At 37.6% G+C, this 18,352-nt stretch overlaps 2 protein-coding genes across 2 annotated transcripts in view; one reads left to right on the top strand and one right to left on the bottom strand.

Annotated features, from left to right (window-relative positions):
* Nucleotides 1-3,119, bottom strand: part of POLR3G (RNA polymerase III subunit G) — a 40,665-nt gene extending 37,546 nt beyond the window's left edge. Inside the window, exon 1 of the mRNA XM_047778277.1 lies at nt 2,859-3,119. The gene's annotated coding sequence lies outside the window, so the exon portion shown is untranslated. The remainder of the gene's footprint in view (nt 1-2,858) is intronic.
* Nucleotides 3,120-3,445: 326 nt separating this feature from the next.
* On the top strand, nt 3,446-16,635 carry MBLAC2 (metallo-beta-lactamase domain containing 2). Its single transcript, XM_047778276.1, has 2 exons — nt 3,446-4,015; nt 15,286-16,635. Exons 1-2 carry the CDS (start codon nt 3,562-3,564, stop codon nt 15,669-15,671), a joined length of 840 nt encoding a protein of 279 aa, XP_047634232.1. The 5' UTR covers nt 3,446-3,561; the 3' UTR covers nt 15,672-16,635.
* Nucleotides 16,636-18,352: the final 1,717 nt, after the last annotated feature.

Genomic DNA, 18,352 nt, shown 5'->3' with positions numbered 1-18,352 from the left:
ACCACTGCTCCAGACTAAATTTCCTGTTATATAGAAGAGGAAAGTGAGACTATGAAGTCCGAAGTCCATTGAGTGCCTAAAGACAAAGAATTAATTCCTAACAAAGATAAGACTGCATTAAAGTGTCAGGATACCCTTCCATTGTCCTTAGCATTTATATTATGCTGCCTGCAGCACACTACCAGGTTAGCTGAAGACCTTTTAAATCGCAAAGATGTCTTTAATCTTTACAGTGAAGTGGAATAGTAATGACCAAATGGATTGGATTTAAAAATATAAAATCAGAGGCACCACTCTTCCATTCTGGGATGCTTTCTGAAAATTTCTGTTCAGAAGTGTTCTAAAATAGTTTGACAAGCGCAGTTCAAGCATCCCAAGAGCTGAAATGCAAAAGCCTGGAAACAACCTTGTGGCAGAGGTTGAGCTCATGCCCGAAATTCCTCCTAGCTCTAACCTTGTGAGTTATAATTGTGGCTTAAATGTATTGTCCTCCACTTCTCACAGTCTCTTGCACAAATTTGCTAAGTGAATAAACATATAAGCAGGTATGGATTCTGGGAGAGGCACTGAAAGTCTGGTCACAGTATCTTTCCTGATGAATGACACTTAAATTGCCCTATTCAGAAGCTGGTCCTGTTGACCTTGTCCTCGACTCCCTTGATATCCTCATTTAATGGTAGAAGACTATCAGCTCTGTGTCCCATTTCACATATCTGCCTTTCTTCACCTCTGCTTTAGTTCAGGTCTTCACCATCCCTGACCTGGACCAACCTTCCCATAGCCAGACTTCCTCTTTCAAACCACTCTCCAGACATCCCTCTAGAACATAAACCTTGATGTTTCACTCTCCTTCTTAAGCAACAGAGCTTTGGAGTCTGATTTTGTGCATCTGGCACCTTCTCCTTTCCTGACCACTCCCAAATCTGCTACATCAGCTCTTGTTGTAGTATTCTTTCTGCTGGGATGCCACATTCACCTGAGCAAGCCCCATCATCATTTAAGATACCATGCAAATGCCACTTCTCTGAGACCATTTCCTCCACTGTAAGTGGAGCTAGGCCTCTCTCTTTTCTGTCTCCCAAATACTACCCTGTTTTATTACCATTTAAAAAGCATGTTGTAATCATCAGCTCTTGTCTGTCTCCCCATAAGTTCTTCAGTTATCCTTCTTCAAGTATTAATTAAGCACTCTTAGGTCAGGCCATCTTCTACGAATTGGGAATATAATAGTGAATAAAACAAAACCCCTGTTTTCATGGTGCTTAGAGTCTACTACAGGAAAGGGAAAAAATATTTCATAGAAAATGTCAGGTAGTGATCAGTGATGTGGAAAAAAAAGCAGGAAACATGGGTGCTATTACAGAAAGAGTGGTTGAAGAGGTCCTGTATTCTGTAATATTTGAGCACAAAACTGACAGAAGGAAAAAGCCATGCTGAGAATCAGGAAAGGATATACAAGGGAAAGTGTAATACAAGCAGAAGGATCTGTAAGTGTGAAGGCCTCTTTGAAGATTTATTCACCTCTTCCTGCCCCATCACCAAATAGAGCCTGGCAAAAGTCCAATAAAAATTGGATGAATTATTGCTGAGCTCATGGCTTAGTAAGAATATCACTCCAATTCACCTCCCTTTACCTAGAGGGAAAATAAAACTACAGAGAGCTCTCTACTTTCGTGCTGAGAACATCCTAACAACAGTGGTCTTTTAAGGCCAGCTCAAATGCCTCTACTCATCAGTCCCTTCCATGCATATTCTCATAGCACCTGGTTTTTACTTCCTCTGGGGTACATATCTCATTTGCTTTTTACTGCAAACATTTTTGTGAAGATATTGCTTCCCTCAAATTCCTGAGAACCCAGATCATGACTTTTAAAAAAAAAAAAGCAATTCTGTTTTTCACACATCATTTAGCTGAGGGACTTGTACATAAGGATAGCCCTGAACAGAGTGTCTGGATAAATTCTAACTAGGTTAGGTAAACATTCAGAAAAGTTGCATCCCCCTCAAAGACTTAAGGTTTATAGGGAAGGAGAGAACACCTCTCCCTCTATGAAGGCTTATTAGTAGCTGAGACAATAAGAGTTTTCATAATTATCTTTTATAATGCTGTCTCATGGGTCTCTTTATAATTTTTCCTGGCTGGATAGGGAGGTTAGTCGAATTCTCAAGGGAATTGTTTAAGTCTGAATGGATATATCAACAGCGAGGAGCTGAGGGATGGGGACAGGGACCTTATGTTAATACTAGGGATGATTTTTTCAGCTGATGGGGCCACACCCAATCATTATCCACTTTTCCTGCCCTCTCAAGGTGCAGCTGCCTCCACCCTTCCTTAGTTGAGCCTTTCTACCAACTTTCTTTGCTCTCTTCCAACAGCGGGCAAAGTAACCAAAACAAGGAAGGGGAAGGGAAGGAATATATAATTTAATTTTTCAGAAGAGGAGTAAAACCTTATCAACAACACCTCTCCTCACAGTACAGGGTAAAGTGCTAACGGTAAAAAACAAAAAACAAAAAACAAAAAACGTACTGAATAGTGCGTCCTTAGCAGCAAGTCTGCGGCAATGACTCGTGCTTGAAGCAATCATACCATCGGAATTGAAAATCAACCATCAGTAAAAGCATAAATTCCCTTCGAACTCACTGAAAACAGTCCTAATAAGTGGAGACAAGATAAAATCTGGAACGACGATTTTAAAAGATTGTGAAGGGATTAAGAGATCTCGCTACGTCCCTCAATCCAGAGGCTCTATAATGAATCTCCACTCCTGCCTTCCCCGGTCTTTTCCACGTGCCCCTTTAACTCCCCCCCTACTCATTCCATCTCCTCCCAACCCCTCCATTGCCTCCTCTGTTACCTGCTTACTAAGTCTTGAAGCTTGAGAAAACTGTGCGGCCGAAGTGCCGGCCGGCAAGGAAGGGGTGCGGACAGAAGGTTCCGACGCCGAGTGCTGGTTCCACCTCTGGAAAAGCGCGCTCCGCCCTCCACGAGGCCTCAGAATCGCGTTCCGAGTGCACCAGTTAGCTCCGCCCACTAGCTAGGTAGGCCACGCCCTCTGGGGAGAGAGCTTTTTATCCCTTGGCGGGAACCGTACAGGTCCAACCTCCTTGGCCTGACTCTTTCTGCGCCGGCTGGAAGTGCGCATCACGGCGCGCGGTGTGTGGGCGGCCCTGGGGCCTTTCAAACCTGGCCACTGCCCTCTGCAGTCAAACACCTGGCGGTAGGAAGAGTGTCGCTTTCTGAATCCCTTGTCTACTGAATTGACGCTGCTTTCTGCTGTGCCCTCTGATGCTGCGATTGTTTCTGCACCGGGGTGCAAGGAGATAGGTCTCTGTTTTTTGCGGACCGGGAGGGAGGGTGCGGAAGGCAGCGTCTCCGAGAGTCCTTCCTCCTCCCAGTTTTCCTCCCACCCCCTTCACATCCTCCGCCCCCTTCTTGCTCTGCGCCTTCTCCCCGACTGCAGGCGGACCAGTCTATCCCGCCGCAGCGCCGAAGTCTGGACAGCCTGCAGGAGGCACACACGCCCACACCCACTCCGCCTGGCCGCATCCCTACTCAGCATGTCGGCGCTCGAGTGGTACGCCCACAAGTCTCTGGGCGACGGTATCTTCTGGATTCAGGAACGCTTCTATGAGTCAGGCAACCGCGCCAACATCTGGCTAGTGCGAGGCTCGGAGCAAGACGTTGTGATCGACACAGGCCTGGGCCTGCGCAGCCTCCCGGAGTACCTGTACTCTTCTGGCCTTTTGCAGGACCGCGGGGCCAAAGAGGATGCGGCATGCCGGCCACTGCTGGCTGTGGCCACTCACGTGCACTTCGACCACTCCGGCGGCCTCTACCAGTTCGACCGGGTGGCAGTGCACCACGCCGAGGCCGAGGCGCTGGCTCGCGGGGACAACTTTGAAACCGTGACCTGGCTGTCCGACAGTGAGGTGGTCCGGGCTCCGAGCCCCGGCTGGAGGGCCAGGCAGTTTCGAGTGCAGGCGGTGCAGCCCACCCTCATTCTGCAGGATGGTAATGGCCCTTCACGAGCGCGCGCTCTCTCATTAAGGGAAGGGATTGGGGAGAAACTGTCCGAGGAGTGCTTGTTGCAGACGTGCGTGGCTGTAAGGGGCCTTATTTTGTCCCATCGCAGAAACACTACTTCTGTTTCACCCTTCCTGATTCAAAACCCCAGTCGACATCAGGTCGATGGAAGGCCGTCTTAGTCCTCCTTACCGGAGACCAGCTCTGGCATAGGGTAGCAATGCAGAGTACTCAAATGAGAGCCGGCCCCACCCCCTAGTCAGTTTCCTGTGTAACGTACAGCAATAACACCAACAGAGCCTTATATCTAGGATTTCCATTCTTCCCCCAAACATCTGTCCGACATTTTCAGGCACTTTTCTAGAGAAAAGTCTTCCTTAAGAAGACTTTTAAGGAATGACGCCTCATGGAGAGTGCATGTCATGCTCTATGCTTTTGAGAACTGCTGACTTCATCTGCCTGGTTCACACCTGTAGGCTTAGAAAGCCATTAGAGAGCAGTCAGTGGTTTCAAACTGTTCATTCATCCTTATCTTCCAGATAGGTTTCTGTTCTTGATGTTGCCTCACAGGAGAAGAAGCTTGATAGTGAACATAAAAAGTAGAGTATGTCTGAATCTTAGAGTATGGCAGCTCTCTGTTCTGGTTGAAAGCAAGGCCTGAGAACGATTAATGAGGAGGCTGTTTCCGATGATGGTGAAGTATGTGGACTGATGCATAAATCACCTTGGGCTTCTTGGCTCTGAAAAAACAAGATGGGGTTCAGAAAGAATAAAATAGGATAGGGTTCCTGCCCTTCCAGCTCTACACAGGCACTTAAATAATTGAACCAGTCATAGCAGTGCTGTTTGTATATTTTCTTTTTAGGATGCTTTTGATGATTTCATTTAATCCTGACAACTCATTGGAAGCGAGGTTGCTGACTCCTAATTAAATGGCTTGCCTAGAATTTACAGAGCAAGATAGTAACAAAGAGCTAGGATTTGAACCCAGGTGCAATAGATCAAAGCATGCAGCTCTCACGTAAATCCTCCATAAAACTGGTAATTCTGAGTAGGATGTGAAAGTCCCTTTCATTTCTATCTTGAAACCATTTTATTTGCCAATTTAATCTATTAAATCCTTCCTCTAAGAGGTGGAAAAATCTAGTTGCTGCAGTACAGTAAGGTTCATTTTATGACCAACTAGTATGCAATAATGAAATATTTTACAAAAATGAGATCTTGATCACCTGAGATATAAAAAATAGAAAGCAAGATTGTATATCTCACACCCTACTTAAAAAGTCTTCATTAAAATTTTAAATCTAAAAATTAAAAAAAAAAAACCCATGGGTTTAGATGGGAGTCCTACTTTACCTGACAATTTCAGATGAAAGAAAACTACATTTACATTAAATGTGCTTTTAGTTACTGTATTTCTTGATTAAACTGAAACATTTAAAGGTAGGATTTCCATGGTGTTGATGGGTATTCAGACTAAACTCTGACACCCAGGACAAAAAATCTTTACATAAGTATTTAAAATATATTTAAATTATCTAAATGAATAAATTTTTATTTATTTACTTTTTGCTCCTTTACCAGAAATAGGAAATCAATGATGAAAGAATGATAGAAATTATTGTTTTATAGATGGAATCCAAGCAAGCTTGAATATCATGCCTGGGGTCACATAGCCAAGTTAGGGAAAGAACTGGGACTAGAATCCAGGTTTCCTATATCCCAGTTGATGGTAAAATTATAGTATTTTGGAATTGCAAGTAGCCTGCAAGTCACCTGTGCAGTGCTTTAAGCCTTTGAAAGTGTGAAAAGAAAGCTCAGTATTTACTACACACTTTGAAGGTGGTAATTCTATGTAAATTAAAAGTTGTTTTTCATTAGAAGCTGGATGCCTCATGCCCTCAAATAGTATCTAATTTCCTCTTTTCTCAGGAATATTAATTTCCTGTCTCTTCTGAATGGTGTGGCTTGCTAACTTGATATCATTAATGCAGATGTCTGGAAGGAGATCTAGAAAAACTCATACACAGTTCCACATATATGAACAGAACATACCTAACTAACAGCATAACATTTTCATTGTTTTGGTTAGAACGTAAGACTGAATTCATCAGCTTATGTCATTTCATTTAGTGTTTTGATGACCGCTTGTCATGGAAAGATACAAATCTGTGTACTGTTTCACTAACCCAAAAGCTGAGTTGGATGTGAGGGACAAGGAGAGATCATCATTCTGTGCATCATCTTTGATGGAAAATCATCTTTAATGAAAAAAACTACTCTTCCTACTAATAGTAAAGTCGTATCTTCCTTTAAGAAGATAGCAGTAAACCTTAGGTTATACAGCACATTCTTGAGTGGGCACACATCATTTGGACTATTTTTCATACTATTCAAGTAATATGAAGTGCAGGCATTTTGACCTCTATTGTCCATGTTTAAATAATTTTTCCAGAGTCACCAACATATTAGAACAGTTTTTCAGGTGAACTTAAATCATTTGAAGAGGTTAAAAACAAAAAACAGATTCCAGAAAGGCAGCAGCAATTTGAACAAACACATCTAATGTGACTCCTTCTCAAAACCACACTAAGATTACTGCAAGTGAACCATGATTTGTCTATTTTATGTATAAATTCACATTGACTGAGGTTCTATTTTGGATACTGGAGAATAAATATGGTGATCGAGTTAGCAGGTTTGTTTTTGTTTGTTTGTTTGTCTTTTTAAGGGCCATACCCACAGCATATGGAGGTTCCCAGGCTTGGGGTCTAATCAGAGCTGTTGCTGTCGGCCTACACCAGAGCCACAGCAACACCAGATCCAAGCCGCATCTGCAACCTACACCACAGCTCACAGTAAGTTGGATCTTTAAGTCAGTGAGCGAGGCCAGGGATCAAACCCACAGCCTCATGGTTCCTAGTTGGATTCGTTTCTGCTGAGCCACAATGGGAACTCCTGGGTTAGCTGTCTTATCCTATGCTGGCAATGGAAAATTCAGAACCATTCAGGTTTGCACTGCAGGAGACCTAAAAGGCTCAGGAATTAGCACTAGCTGGTACTTTAGTAGAGGCTAAGGGAAGCATACTAAAATAAGTAGAATTGGTTGAAAGCCATTTAAGAAGCTGTTAATAAAACTCTGGAACTCTTCCTAATAAAACTCTCATCTCCCACCCAGTTAGTTTGTTCTCTAGAGAGAATAAAACAAAGGGGTTTCTTGATTGAGGGGGGTACCAGGTACTACTGAGCTCAGGGGTTTAGATGGAAAATAGAGTAGGGGTAAGTGTATGTACATGTATATAAAGAAAAAAGAGATAATGCATGTTTTTTACTAGTTTCCTGGAAGGATGAAAATCTGGCCTTTACTCCCCAGGTAGGAAATTAAAAGAATCTTTTTGGAAAATCTGCCCAGCCCTAGAAAAAAAGACTAAAGTGCTGATTCTTAAGTAATCCTTGGCTTGAACTTTTTTGTTATTGGAAGTTCCTGGGCTAGGGGTCGAACCCATGCTATAGCAGCAACCCAAGCCATTGCAGCGACAATGCCAGACCCTTAACCCCCTGAGGCACTGGGGACACCAAAACTGGCTTTTTTTTTTTTTTTTTTTTTTGCCACACCACAGCATGAAGTTCCTGGGCCAGGAATCAAACCCAGGCCACTGCAGTAACCAGGGCCACAGCAGTGACAATGCCGCATCTTTAATCTACTGAGCCACAACAGAATTCCTTTGCTTGAACTTTTTACAGTGGAGCCTAGGTCACCAGGCTCCATGCATGTGCTTCATACAAGCTTTTTATTATTCCTGCACTCTTAAACAGGCACTCAAGCATTATGAAAAATCCAAGAAAATCCTCTCAGGTGAGGTCAAATACTAAACCATAAAGCAACTTGAGAGGAGAGGACAGTCATTAATACCATCAGGGGATATTGGTGGCTATTGCATTCAAGATATCTAAGAGGTAACAGGATGCCTTAAAAATAAGCAATAGAACAGTACTCAGACTCATAAAAGAGCTCTTGGAATTTAAAATGTCAGAAATTATTCAGTAGAATATCCAGAAAATAAAGTTGAAAAACTTAAAAAAGGAGCAGATACGCAAAATCAAAACTAGGAAAGAACCAGTTAAGGACCAGAATGAAAAATGAGACACTGGTATATTATTGTATGAGCGCAGATGGAGCAAATAGAGAAAGTAGAAGAAAAGAAAGCATAGTAGAGGTAATTCAAGAAAATATCCCATAATTTAAGGGATATAAAATTCCAGATTGAAAGAGCCCCCAGAATTCTCAGTACAATAGATGAAAACACATCCAACCCAGGGCACATTATTATAAAGTTTAAGAACACTGGGGTCAAAGAAGAGTCTACAGTTACAGATTTAAACAGAAGGGGTCATCTATACAGATCACAATGACTTTGGAGCTAGAAAAGAAGAGCTGTGCCTTATTTGTTTTGTTTTTATTTTCTTTCTTTCTTATAATTTTAGGGCCGCATCTGTGGCATATGGAGGTTCCCAGGCTAGGGTCGAATCAGAGCTGTAGCTGCTGGCCTCCACCACAGCTCACAGCAACACCAGATCCTTAACCTGCTGAGCAAGACCAGGGATTGAACCTGAGTCCTCATGGATACTAGTCAGATTTGTTTCCACTGAGCCACGACGGGAACTCCAGCTGTGTCTTATTTGAATAAAACTTTTCCAACTGAGACTTCTCAAACCATTCCACTATCAATCAAGTTCTCAAAGTATTATTGCCCACATTCTGTTACTTAGATCTTTATCTATTTACTCCCTTCAAAATAAGGGAATAAACCAAGAGGAAGACATGGAATATAGTAAATAGGTGTTCTAATGCAAGAGAAAGTTAAAAGGAATCATCAGGATGATGGCAAAGGATGACACTGACAGTGTTAGAACCTCAGGCTTGGACGGTTCCAGATCTGGGCAGTTGAATCATTACTCTTGACGGGATGAGAGGATGCAAAATGTATACACTGTGGGATGGTAAGTGGAGAGAGGAGTAAAAAGAGCTACTAAAGATCCTTGTATTTCAGAGTGGAAGTCAATGGATAACATCTAAAATGAAAAACCAAGAAGTGGTCATGCATGAATAAAATCAGAGTATATCTAATTGGTAAACCAAGAAATGGACTATAAATATTATTTGCAGGTTAACTATATCCAGTAGAAGCAACTACCAGACGAAGTAGGTAAAATTGTTAAAAGCTCCCCTCTGGGAAGCTGGATTGGAGATAGAGCCAGAATAGGGCAAATAACTGTTTCTTACATTTTAAGCCCTCCTGAAATATTTTACTTGAAATTTGTACCTCTAATTCTTTGATTGAAAATGAAATAAAATATAAAGAGAGATTCCAAGATGGGAAAGGGTATTTGAGAAGCCAAAAGATGTCTGGTATGATTGGAATCTGATGACAGCTGGGTTAGGCTGAGAGTGTGGAAGGATAGTTATGTGTATATATATCTTTTATGTATATTTATATGTGATATTTATTTTTGCACATGATACATTTCATAGAGTTTTGGTTCTTGTAAGAGAGGTCTTGAAATTACATATGAGCATTATCATAAGGCGCATTTATATAAAGCTACAGGGTAATGACAGATCTAATAATGTTCAGTCACTATGGCCTTAGCAGTTGCTTATAGTTGTTCATTTTGATGCAGGGGTGCTTATATCTTATCTATTGCTAAATATTTTTAATATCACCCAGCCTTGAATATAAAAGACCTGTAACCCTCTACCTCTCCATCGGTCATTCTCTACAGCTTCTTTTTTAGCATCAGATTTCTCTCATTCCTCTCCTCTCTGTACAGGTATAAAACAGTCTGGTTCCAACAGCTCTATTATTAAATCAACCAACTTAGCTGAAATTTCTTTTACCTTACTTGCTAATCAACAGGAAATGGCAATGGCCTGTGATCCCCAGAAGCACCTTCAGTCTAGAACAATTATCCTGTGAAGGAATCTGGCCTCTTAGGATTGGAATGTAGGGAAATTTGGGAGCACCTGAGTGCATCTTAATATAATTACTTGGATTCAATACAGGACCAGGACAATCCCTGCTCCCAGCCTGGGTGGGCCCCACCAATCTGTTTTGTGTTACTACAGTTTTGTTTTTCTAAAAACTTTCCAAAAACATAATTCTATAATATATAGTCTTTTATGTCTCTTTCACTTGGCATAATGTTTTGGAGATTCATCCATGTTATCTATAAATAATTCTTTTCTAATACTGAGAAATAACTCATTTATGGATATAACACATTTGTATATTCACCTGTTGAAGGCAATTTGGATTTTCTATTTTGGAATTGTTATGAATAATGCAGCATGAACACTTGCATGTTAAGTCTTTGTATGGATGCATGTTTTCATTTCCTTGATAGAGACCTAGAAATGGATTTTCTGGGTTGCATGGTAAATCTATGTAAAAAAGTTTAAGAAGGTGTCCAACCATTTTATATTCCTAGCTGCAGTATATAAGATTTCCAGTTTATTCACATCTCTGCCAGTGCTTGATTTTGTTAGTTCTTTTGACTGATGTTCTAATAAATGGGTAGTGATATTTTACTGAGGTTTAATTTGCATTTCCTTAATGACTAAGGATATTGAGCATCTTTTCAGATATTTGTTTGCTATTTAAATTTCTTCTTTGTTAAAAGGTCTATCAAAATCTCTTTTTTTAAAAATTGAATTTTTGTTTTATTGTTATTGAGTTGTAGGAGTACTTCGTATATTCTGAATTCAAGTCCTTTATCAGATATACATTTTGCAGATATTTGCTTCCAGTCTGTGGCCTGCCTTTTCATTTTCTTAATGGTATCTTTTCAAGCAAGAAAGTTTACAACTTGAGTATACTCCAGTTAGTCATTTTTCCTTATATTTTATGCTCTTTGTGTCATGTTTGAGAGCTCTGTGATAGCTCAGAATTACAAAGATTTTCTTCTGTAGTTCTCACATTTAGGTTTATGATCCATTTTGGAGTTCATTTTTGTTAATATTGCAAATTAAGGATTGAGAGGTTATTTTTGGTTATTCTGCATACAGATATCTAAAGTATCCCAGTCTAATTTGGTCTAATTTGTTGAAGAGACTATCCTTTTACCCATTAAATTATGTTGGTTGATATCTTTCTCAAAAATCCACTATATATGTGAGTGTTTCCTTGTGGACTCTAGTATCTTTTGTTGATTGTCATTTAGCTAGCACCACCCTCTCTTGGTTATTGTAACTTTATTATAATTCTTGAAATTAGATTGTGTAAGTCCTCCAACCTTGTACCTGTTTTTCAAAATTGTTTGGCTCTTCTAGGTCATTTGCATTTCCCTATAAATTTTAGAACCATATTTTCAGATTCTATAAAAAAAGCATGTTGGAGTTCTGCTGTAGCACAGCAGGTTAAGGATCCTGTGTTGTCTCTTTGGCAGCATGGGTTTAATCCCTGGCCAGCACAGTGGGTTAAAGATCTGGTGTTGCCACAGCTGTGGTTTAAATTTGATTCCTGGCCTGGGAACATCCTTATGCTGCAAGTGCAGCCGAAAAACAAAAAAAGCATGTCATGGTTTTGATTGAGATTGTTGAATCTATAGATCTTTACTAACCAGTAGTCACTAGCCACATGTAGCTATCTAATACAAATTTAGTTTAAGACTGATTTCAAAATTAAAAATTTAGTTCCTGGAGTTCCCATTGTGGCTTGGTGGATTAAGGATGCAGGTTCGATCCCTGGCCTCACTTGGATCCTGCATTACTGTGGCTGTGGTGTAGGCTGGCGGCTATACCTCCAATTCGACCCCTAGCCTGGGAACTTTTGATATGCAGGTGTGGCCTAAAAAAAAAAGGTAGTTCCTTAGTTGCACTAGCTTTATTTTGAGTGTCATTAGCCATATGTAGCTAGTGGCTATCATATTGGACAGTGTTGATACAGAACATTTCCATAATCTCAGAAAGTACTATTAGAGAGTGCAGCTATAGGAAAAATTGGATTTAACTACCATCTTAACAATTTTGAGTCTTCCAGTCAATGAATATTATAGCTTATTTCTCCTTTTGCTTAGGTTTTTAATTTCTCTTAAAAGTGTTATTATAGTTTTCAGTGTACGGATATAACAAAACATCTTTTGTTTTTTCCTAAGTATCTAAATATTCTTTTGTTGCTACTGTAAATAGAATATTTTTTAAATTCATTTTTGATCATTTACTGCTAGCATATAAAAATAAAATTGATTTTTTATGTTGATCTTGTAACCTGTGATAGTACTAAACTTGGTTTTTAATTCTCTAGTTTTTTTGTATATTTCTTGGAATTTTTCTACATGTAAAGATCACATTGTCTGTGAATAACGACAGATTTACTTCTTTGGAAATCTATGTGACTTTATTCTCTTTTTCTTGGCTTAATGCACTGGCTAGAATCTTCAGTACAATGTTAAACAGAAGTGATAAGAACAGATGTCCTTGCCTTCCTATCTTATATCTTAGGAGGAAGGCATTTACTGTTTCTATTTGGTGAGAGATTAGGTGTAGGTTTTTCTTAGATGCACTTTATCAGTTCTATTTCTAGTTTCCTGAAAGTTTTTTAAATTACAAATAAAGATTGATGTTTGTCATATACCTTTTCTCAATCTGTTGAAATGAATGTATGGCTTTTCTCCTTTATTTTTTTAATATGGCATAATATATTAATAGATTTTCAGAAGTCAATCCAAACTTACATTGCTGAGATAAACCCCATTTTGTCATTATCCTGTTTATAAATTGCTGTATTTAATTTGCCAATATTTTAATTATTAAGATTTTGAGACTACATTCATTAGCAGTATTTGTTTGTAGTTTTCTTTTTACATTGTCTGGCTTTTAACAGGGTGAAATTGAATTAGAAAGTTTCCCCTCCTCATCTATATTCTGAAACTCTTTATATGATTGATATTTTCTCTGTCTTAAATATTGACAGAATCGATCAATGAAGCCATCTTTCAGCCCAGATCTTCTTTGTGGGGAGATTTAATTATTGATCAGTTTCATTGCTAGATATAGGTCTAGTTAGAGTATATTTCTTTGATCATTTCTGCTCATTTGTCTCTAAGAATTTGTTTCAACTAAGTTGTCAAGTTTCTTGGCTTAAAGTTATTTCTAACATGCCTTTATACTCCCTTTAATTTCTTTAGGGTCTATAGTAATATCTCCACTTTTATTCTTGATTTTTGCAATTTGTGTTTCTCTAACTTTGTCTAGCAAAAGGTTTATCAATTTTGCTGCTTTTTTCAAAGAACCATTTATTGTTTTCCGTGATTTTCTCTGTTGATGTTTGCTCTCTGTTTCATATTATTTCTTCTCTGGCCATTATTTTTTTTTCCTTAATATTTATTTTTGTGATTGATTTGTTCTTCTTTAACTAACTTCTTAAGATAGAAACTTTAGTTGTTGATTTTAAACATTTACTACTTTATAAATAAGCCTTTTTCATTTTGGTCACATATGCAGCATGCACTAGTTCCTAGGCCAGGGATTGAACGTACACCACAGCAGCAACCCAGGCTGTTGCAGTAACACAACTGGATACTTAACTCACTGTGCCACAAGGGAACTCCCTAAATAAGCATTTTAAGCAAAAAAAAATTTTCTTCTAAGTATGCTTTAGCTAAAGTCTATATATTTTGATATGTTTCAATTTTCATTTAGTTCAAGTGATTCTCTGATCTCCCTTACGATTTCTTCTTGGATCCATAAGTAGTATATAAATGTGAGTTTACTTATTTGGATATTTCCTATTTTTTTAAATATTGATTTCTAACTTAATTATGTTGCCATCAGAGAACATACCTTGTATGATTTTATTCCTTTTACATTTATTGAGTTTTATAGCCTAGCTTTATAGCCTGGCAAATTTCATGTGCAATTGAAAAGTATGTATTCTTAGTTATTTCGGGGTAAACTATTTTATATATGTCAGGTAGGTCAAGTTGATAGTAATGTTCAGATTGTCTGTATCCTTAATGATTTTCTATATATTTATATTATGCATTATTCAGAGAAGAATATTTAAATCTCTAGGCATAATTGTTGAACTGTTTATTCTTTTTTCAATCTTGTCAATTTTACTTTATGAATTTTTAGTCTCTGTTTTAGGTACATACACAAATTTATTTTAGATTTTTTTCATGCATTGACCTATTGTATATCATAAAATGTACCTCTTTTCTTTAGTGATATTCCTTATATAAAAATCTATTTTTGTCTGACAATATAGCCACTCTAGATCTCTTATCATTAATATTTAATATATGGTATAACTCTTCAACCTATTTTTGTCTTTAACTTTGTAATTCCTCTTTTGTAGACTGCGTATACATCTTGCTTTTCTAGGTGGTTGGGCAATCTCTGCTTTTGATTAGAATGTTTATCCCTTTAATATTTAATGTAATTATTGATATAATTATATTTAGGTTTGCCATTTTGTTATTTGTTTTCTATGTCTCATTTCTTGTTTATCCCTTTATTTTTCCTTTTTTGTCTTTTTTTATGTTTAGCAAATTCTGATTATTACATTATACATTTTAATTTTGCTATTTTTAGCTATATTTCATTGATATTTTTTCTGTCTTTGTATTTTTGCACCAGTGATAACAGTATGAATCTTTTAACTTATTATGATTTACTTAAGTTAGTACTAATTTTTAAATCCAGCAAAAGAGCAATTTTGTATTAATATAGCTCAGTTTCCTCTCTACTGTTAAATATCTGGGAAGAGTTTGAGATTTTACCCTATTTGCAAGTTAGCAAGTTAGCCTGCCACAGTTTAATGGATTTTGACAGAGGACATGAGGTTCCTGGTCAGAGATGAAGAACAGTTTATTACAGCAATAGCAGTAGCTAGAGCATCATCATTTGTACTGATTCCTTAAGGCTTAATTCCCATAATGTGACCCCCCCCCAAAAGCAAAAATATATTACTGTGCACTAGAGCACCATTCACACCATTCATGAATTATGTCACTAGGATACTAGTACAGTGGATATTCTGAAAAGATTTTTGTTTTGAAGTTTTGTGGTGAAATAAACTTGAGAAACTATACAGCCGTATCTCCCTTGGGTATATACACAATGTACATTAGTATATTAAATGTACACTAGCTATCATCCTTCCCAACATCTTTGAAACCATTTAGGGTACTATGATTTAAGTGATTAAAGTCAAGTATATAACACGTTTATCTGTAAATTTTGTTTCCATTTATAGGGGATGTAATCAACCTTGGTGACAGACAACTCACTGTTATGCACATGCCTGGTCATTCCAGGGGCAGTATTTGCTTACATGACAAAGACCGAAAGATTCTCTTCAGTGGAGATGTCGTGTACGATGGATCACTGATTGATTGGCTCCCCTACAGCCGGATAAGTGACTATATTGGAACCTGTGAACGTCTGATAGAATTAGTGGACCGAGGTCTGGTAGAGAAGGTGCTTCCTGGGCACTTCAATACCTTTGGTGCTGAAAGGCTTTTTCGATTGGCTTCTAACTATATTTCAAAAGCTGGGATATGTCACAAAGTTTCTACCTTTGCCATGCGATCTCTTGCAAGTTTAGCCCTACGTGTAACAAATTCTAGGACCTCACCCTAGTATCTGTACTGGTAATCCCTTTTGATTAATTCTGTAAATTAATCCAGTTCATTTTGTGTTGTTTAAAGTAGTGAGCATTTCAAGAAGTGCTTTTATACTACTATTGTATATTAGAGGAAAAAAGGTTGAGAATGAATAAGCCAAAAAAGGAACTTCTTAGTTTAATTTTTTTTCTTTTTTCCAAATAAGAAACCACTTAAATAAGCTTATAATTTGCCAAAGCTTATAATTTGACATCATGTTGTAATGTTTGCTCTAGAAATGACATAGAAGTATATGGGGAAACGAGAAGCATTTTATAGTACAAGAAAGAACCATCCAGAAGTTCTCTTGTGGCGCAGCAAGTTAAGGATCCAGCTTTTTCACTCAGCAACTTGGGTTGCTGCTATGGTATGGGTTTGATCCCTGGCCCAGGAAAGTCCACAGGCCACAGACATGGCCAAAAATTTTAAAAAGAGAGAAAGAACTATCCTTGCCTCTAATTTATTTTATTTCCTAGATGTCCTAGGGAAAAGGGCATAAAGGGTTTTATGTTTATATTACAAACTTAATATTTTTAGTATTTATTTAAAGATAAAGGCTTTGGGTTTAAAATACATTAGAACTCAAAACAAATATTTAAACTAATATTTGGAATGACAGGTAAAACAATCCATTGTTATGGTACAGAATTTTCATGTTTAATTTTATTTATTTTTAATGTAATTATAGTGTACATTATGTGTTGTGTAATTTACTTACAAAAAGTACACTGAGTTTTGTTTTATTGCAAAGCTTTAAATATAAATTGCAGAGTGCTTCAGTAAAAAAGGTACTATATATTGTTGTTTGTTGTTATGTAAGTGTAATATTTTTAATGATAAAAGTGAAATTCAAATGTCTGTCCTCTATGAATTGTCAAATTTCTCAAAAGGACACTGTCAGGCAAATTTGAAAATATACACATTGAGAATAATTTTTAAACTATATCCTATTTTAATAATAATAGCTATTATAAACAAAAATTTTTTGTTAAGTAGCAGCTTCAGTATATGTGTCATATTTTATAGTACCAAAACAAGTACAGAGATCTACAACATCCTGATATAAACCATTCTTTTACTTAGTATAACATACATATGAACCACAGCAGGCTTTTCAAATTAATTGCAAAATGTGCATTAGATATTGACTTAGAGTGAATTGCCTTTTTTATCCTGATTCACAACACCTATTCCTGTTCAGTATTCTTTGTCTTAAATGAAAAGAAGTCTACATTTATAAAGTTATAGGAAAGGTTATCCCACTATTTAGTAAAATGTTTTGGTTTGGTGCTCTTAATAATTTATTAAAAAGCTTTTTGGAATATTTCATAAAGGTTTTTCAAACAATTTTTCAATGCCTTTTTATTATTGACATGTCCAAAACCAAACTTAGATAGCTTTGGAAATCAGATTTTTTAGTATTAGGAAGGTCCAGTTTGATTTCTGAAAAATTATGAAATGTTTTCTCCCCTACACCCCACTCAGGTTCTTTAGTCTTTTATTCATTCAACCCCCCCCCCACATGCATATACATAATCACATACATACATGCATATATTGTGCTAAACACTGTGGAAGCTTAAAAAGTCAGAGACTGCGTTGTAGCTGGAATTAGAAGACATGCAAAACATGAGTAATAATATATGGAGGTTGAAGTTAATATAAATTACACATGAGTGTCAGGACATAAATGGAGGGGTGTGAAGCTTGGTTAGGGAAAGGTTCCTGGGGGAGGAGTTTTTAAGTCAGATTTGGAAGGATGATTTGTTCGGTGATAGGGATGGGAAACAAGAATAGGGTTGTTTCTGCATCTTCAGTGCTACGAGTAGGGATGGAAGCATTGCTCTCTAGAGTAGGCAGTTCCTTGTGACAGTTTAATTTTCAGGAGTCTTAAGTCTTCTAAACACCAAGTATTTAGCCTGAGAAAGATGGGTTTGTGATTGTGTATGTAAGAATCATCCTTAATGACTGACAGGCTATACTGCCACATGTCACCAAATGAACCTTTACTTAAAAGCAGTAATGAGGCCATAAGTAAGGTGTTCAAATGTAGAATATCATGCGGGTTTCTCTGTGATAGTCACTCAAGGCAGTGGGTCTGTTTTAATTGATGGTGCAACATCAAGAGGATAGATTTGGTTCAGGGCAACTACAATCACTTAATGAGCCTTAAATATAGCCATTATTTTTATAACAATAGCACAAAAGAAAACCAAAAGCCCTTAACCACTGACCATTTTATCATTTTTTAGGACTTTTTTTTTTAATCAGGGTATAGTAGGCACTAAGTTTTATTGGAAAATATTTGAACCTGATGAAGGCTTTCCTTATTTCTTAAAAATGTGATTCTTCAAGACACATTATTTTATTTTTAAATTTCCTAATTATTTTCTAGTTTTTTCAAATTGTACCAAAATATAAAACTGTGATATTTTGTTATTGCTTCAATGTGAGTAAACTGGGGAAAGGCTGTATCATTCATTTAGAACCCATGCTACGCATTTAAAAAAAGGCATTATTTTATTTAATCCTGGCCTCAGTGCCATGAAGTAATTGACCAGCCTAACAACAAAACTGTGGACAAAGCTGGTAACCGAACACAGGTCTGTCTGCCTTCCAAACTGTGCTCTCTTATACCTGCACAATAACATAAAATTG

The sequence above is a fragment of the Phacochoerus africanus genome, chromosome 4, assembly GCF_016906955.1.
Source record: "Phacochoerus africanus isolate WHEZ1 chromosome 4, ROS_Pafr_v1, whole genome shotgun sequence".
Classification (NCBI taxonomy): Eukaryota; Metazoa; Chordata; class Mammalia; order Artiodactyla; family Suidae; genus Phacochoerus; species Phacochoerus africanus.
The sequence above is the reverse complement of the archived record's forward strand: the minus strand, read 5'-3'. Positions and strand labels throughout refer to the sequence as shown.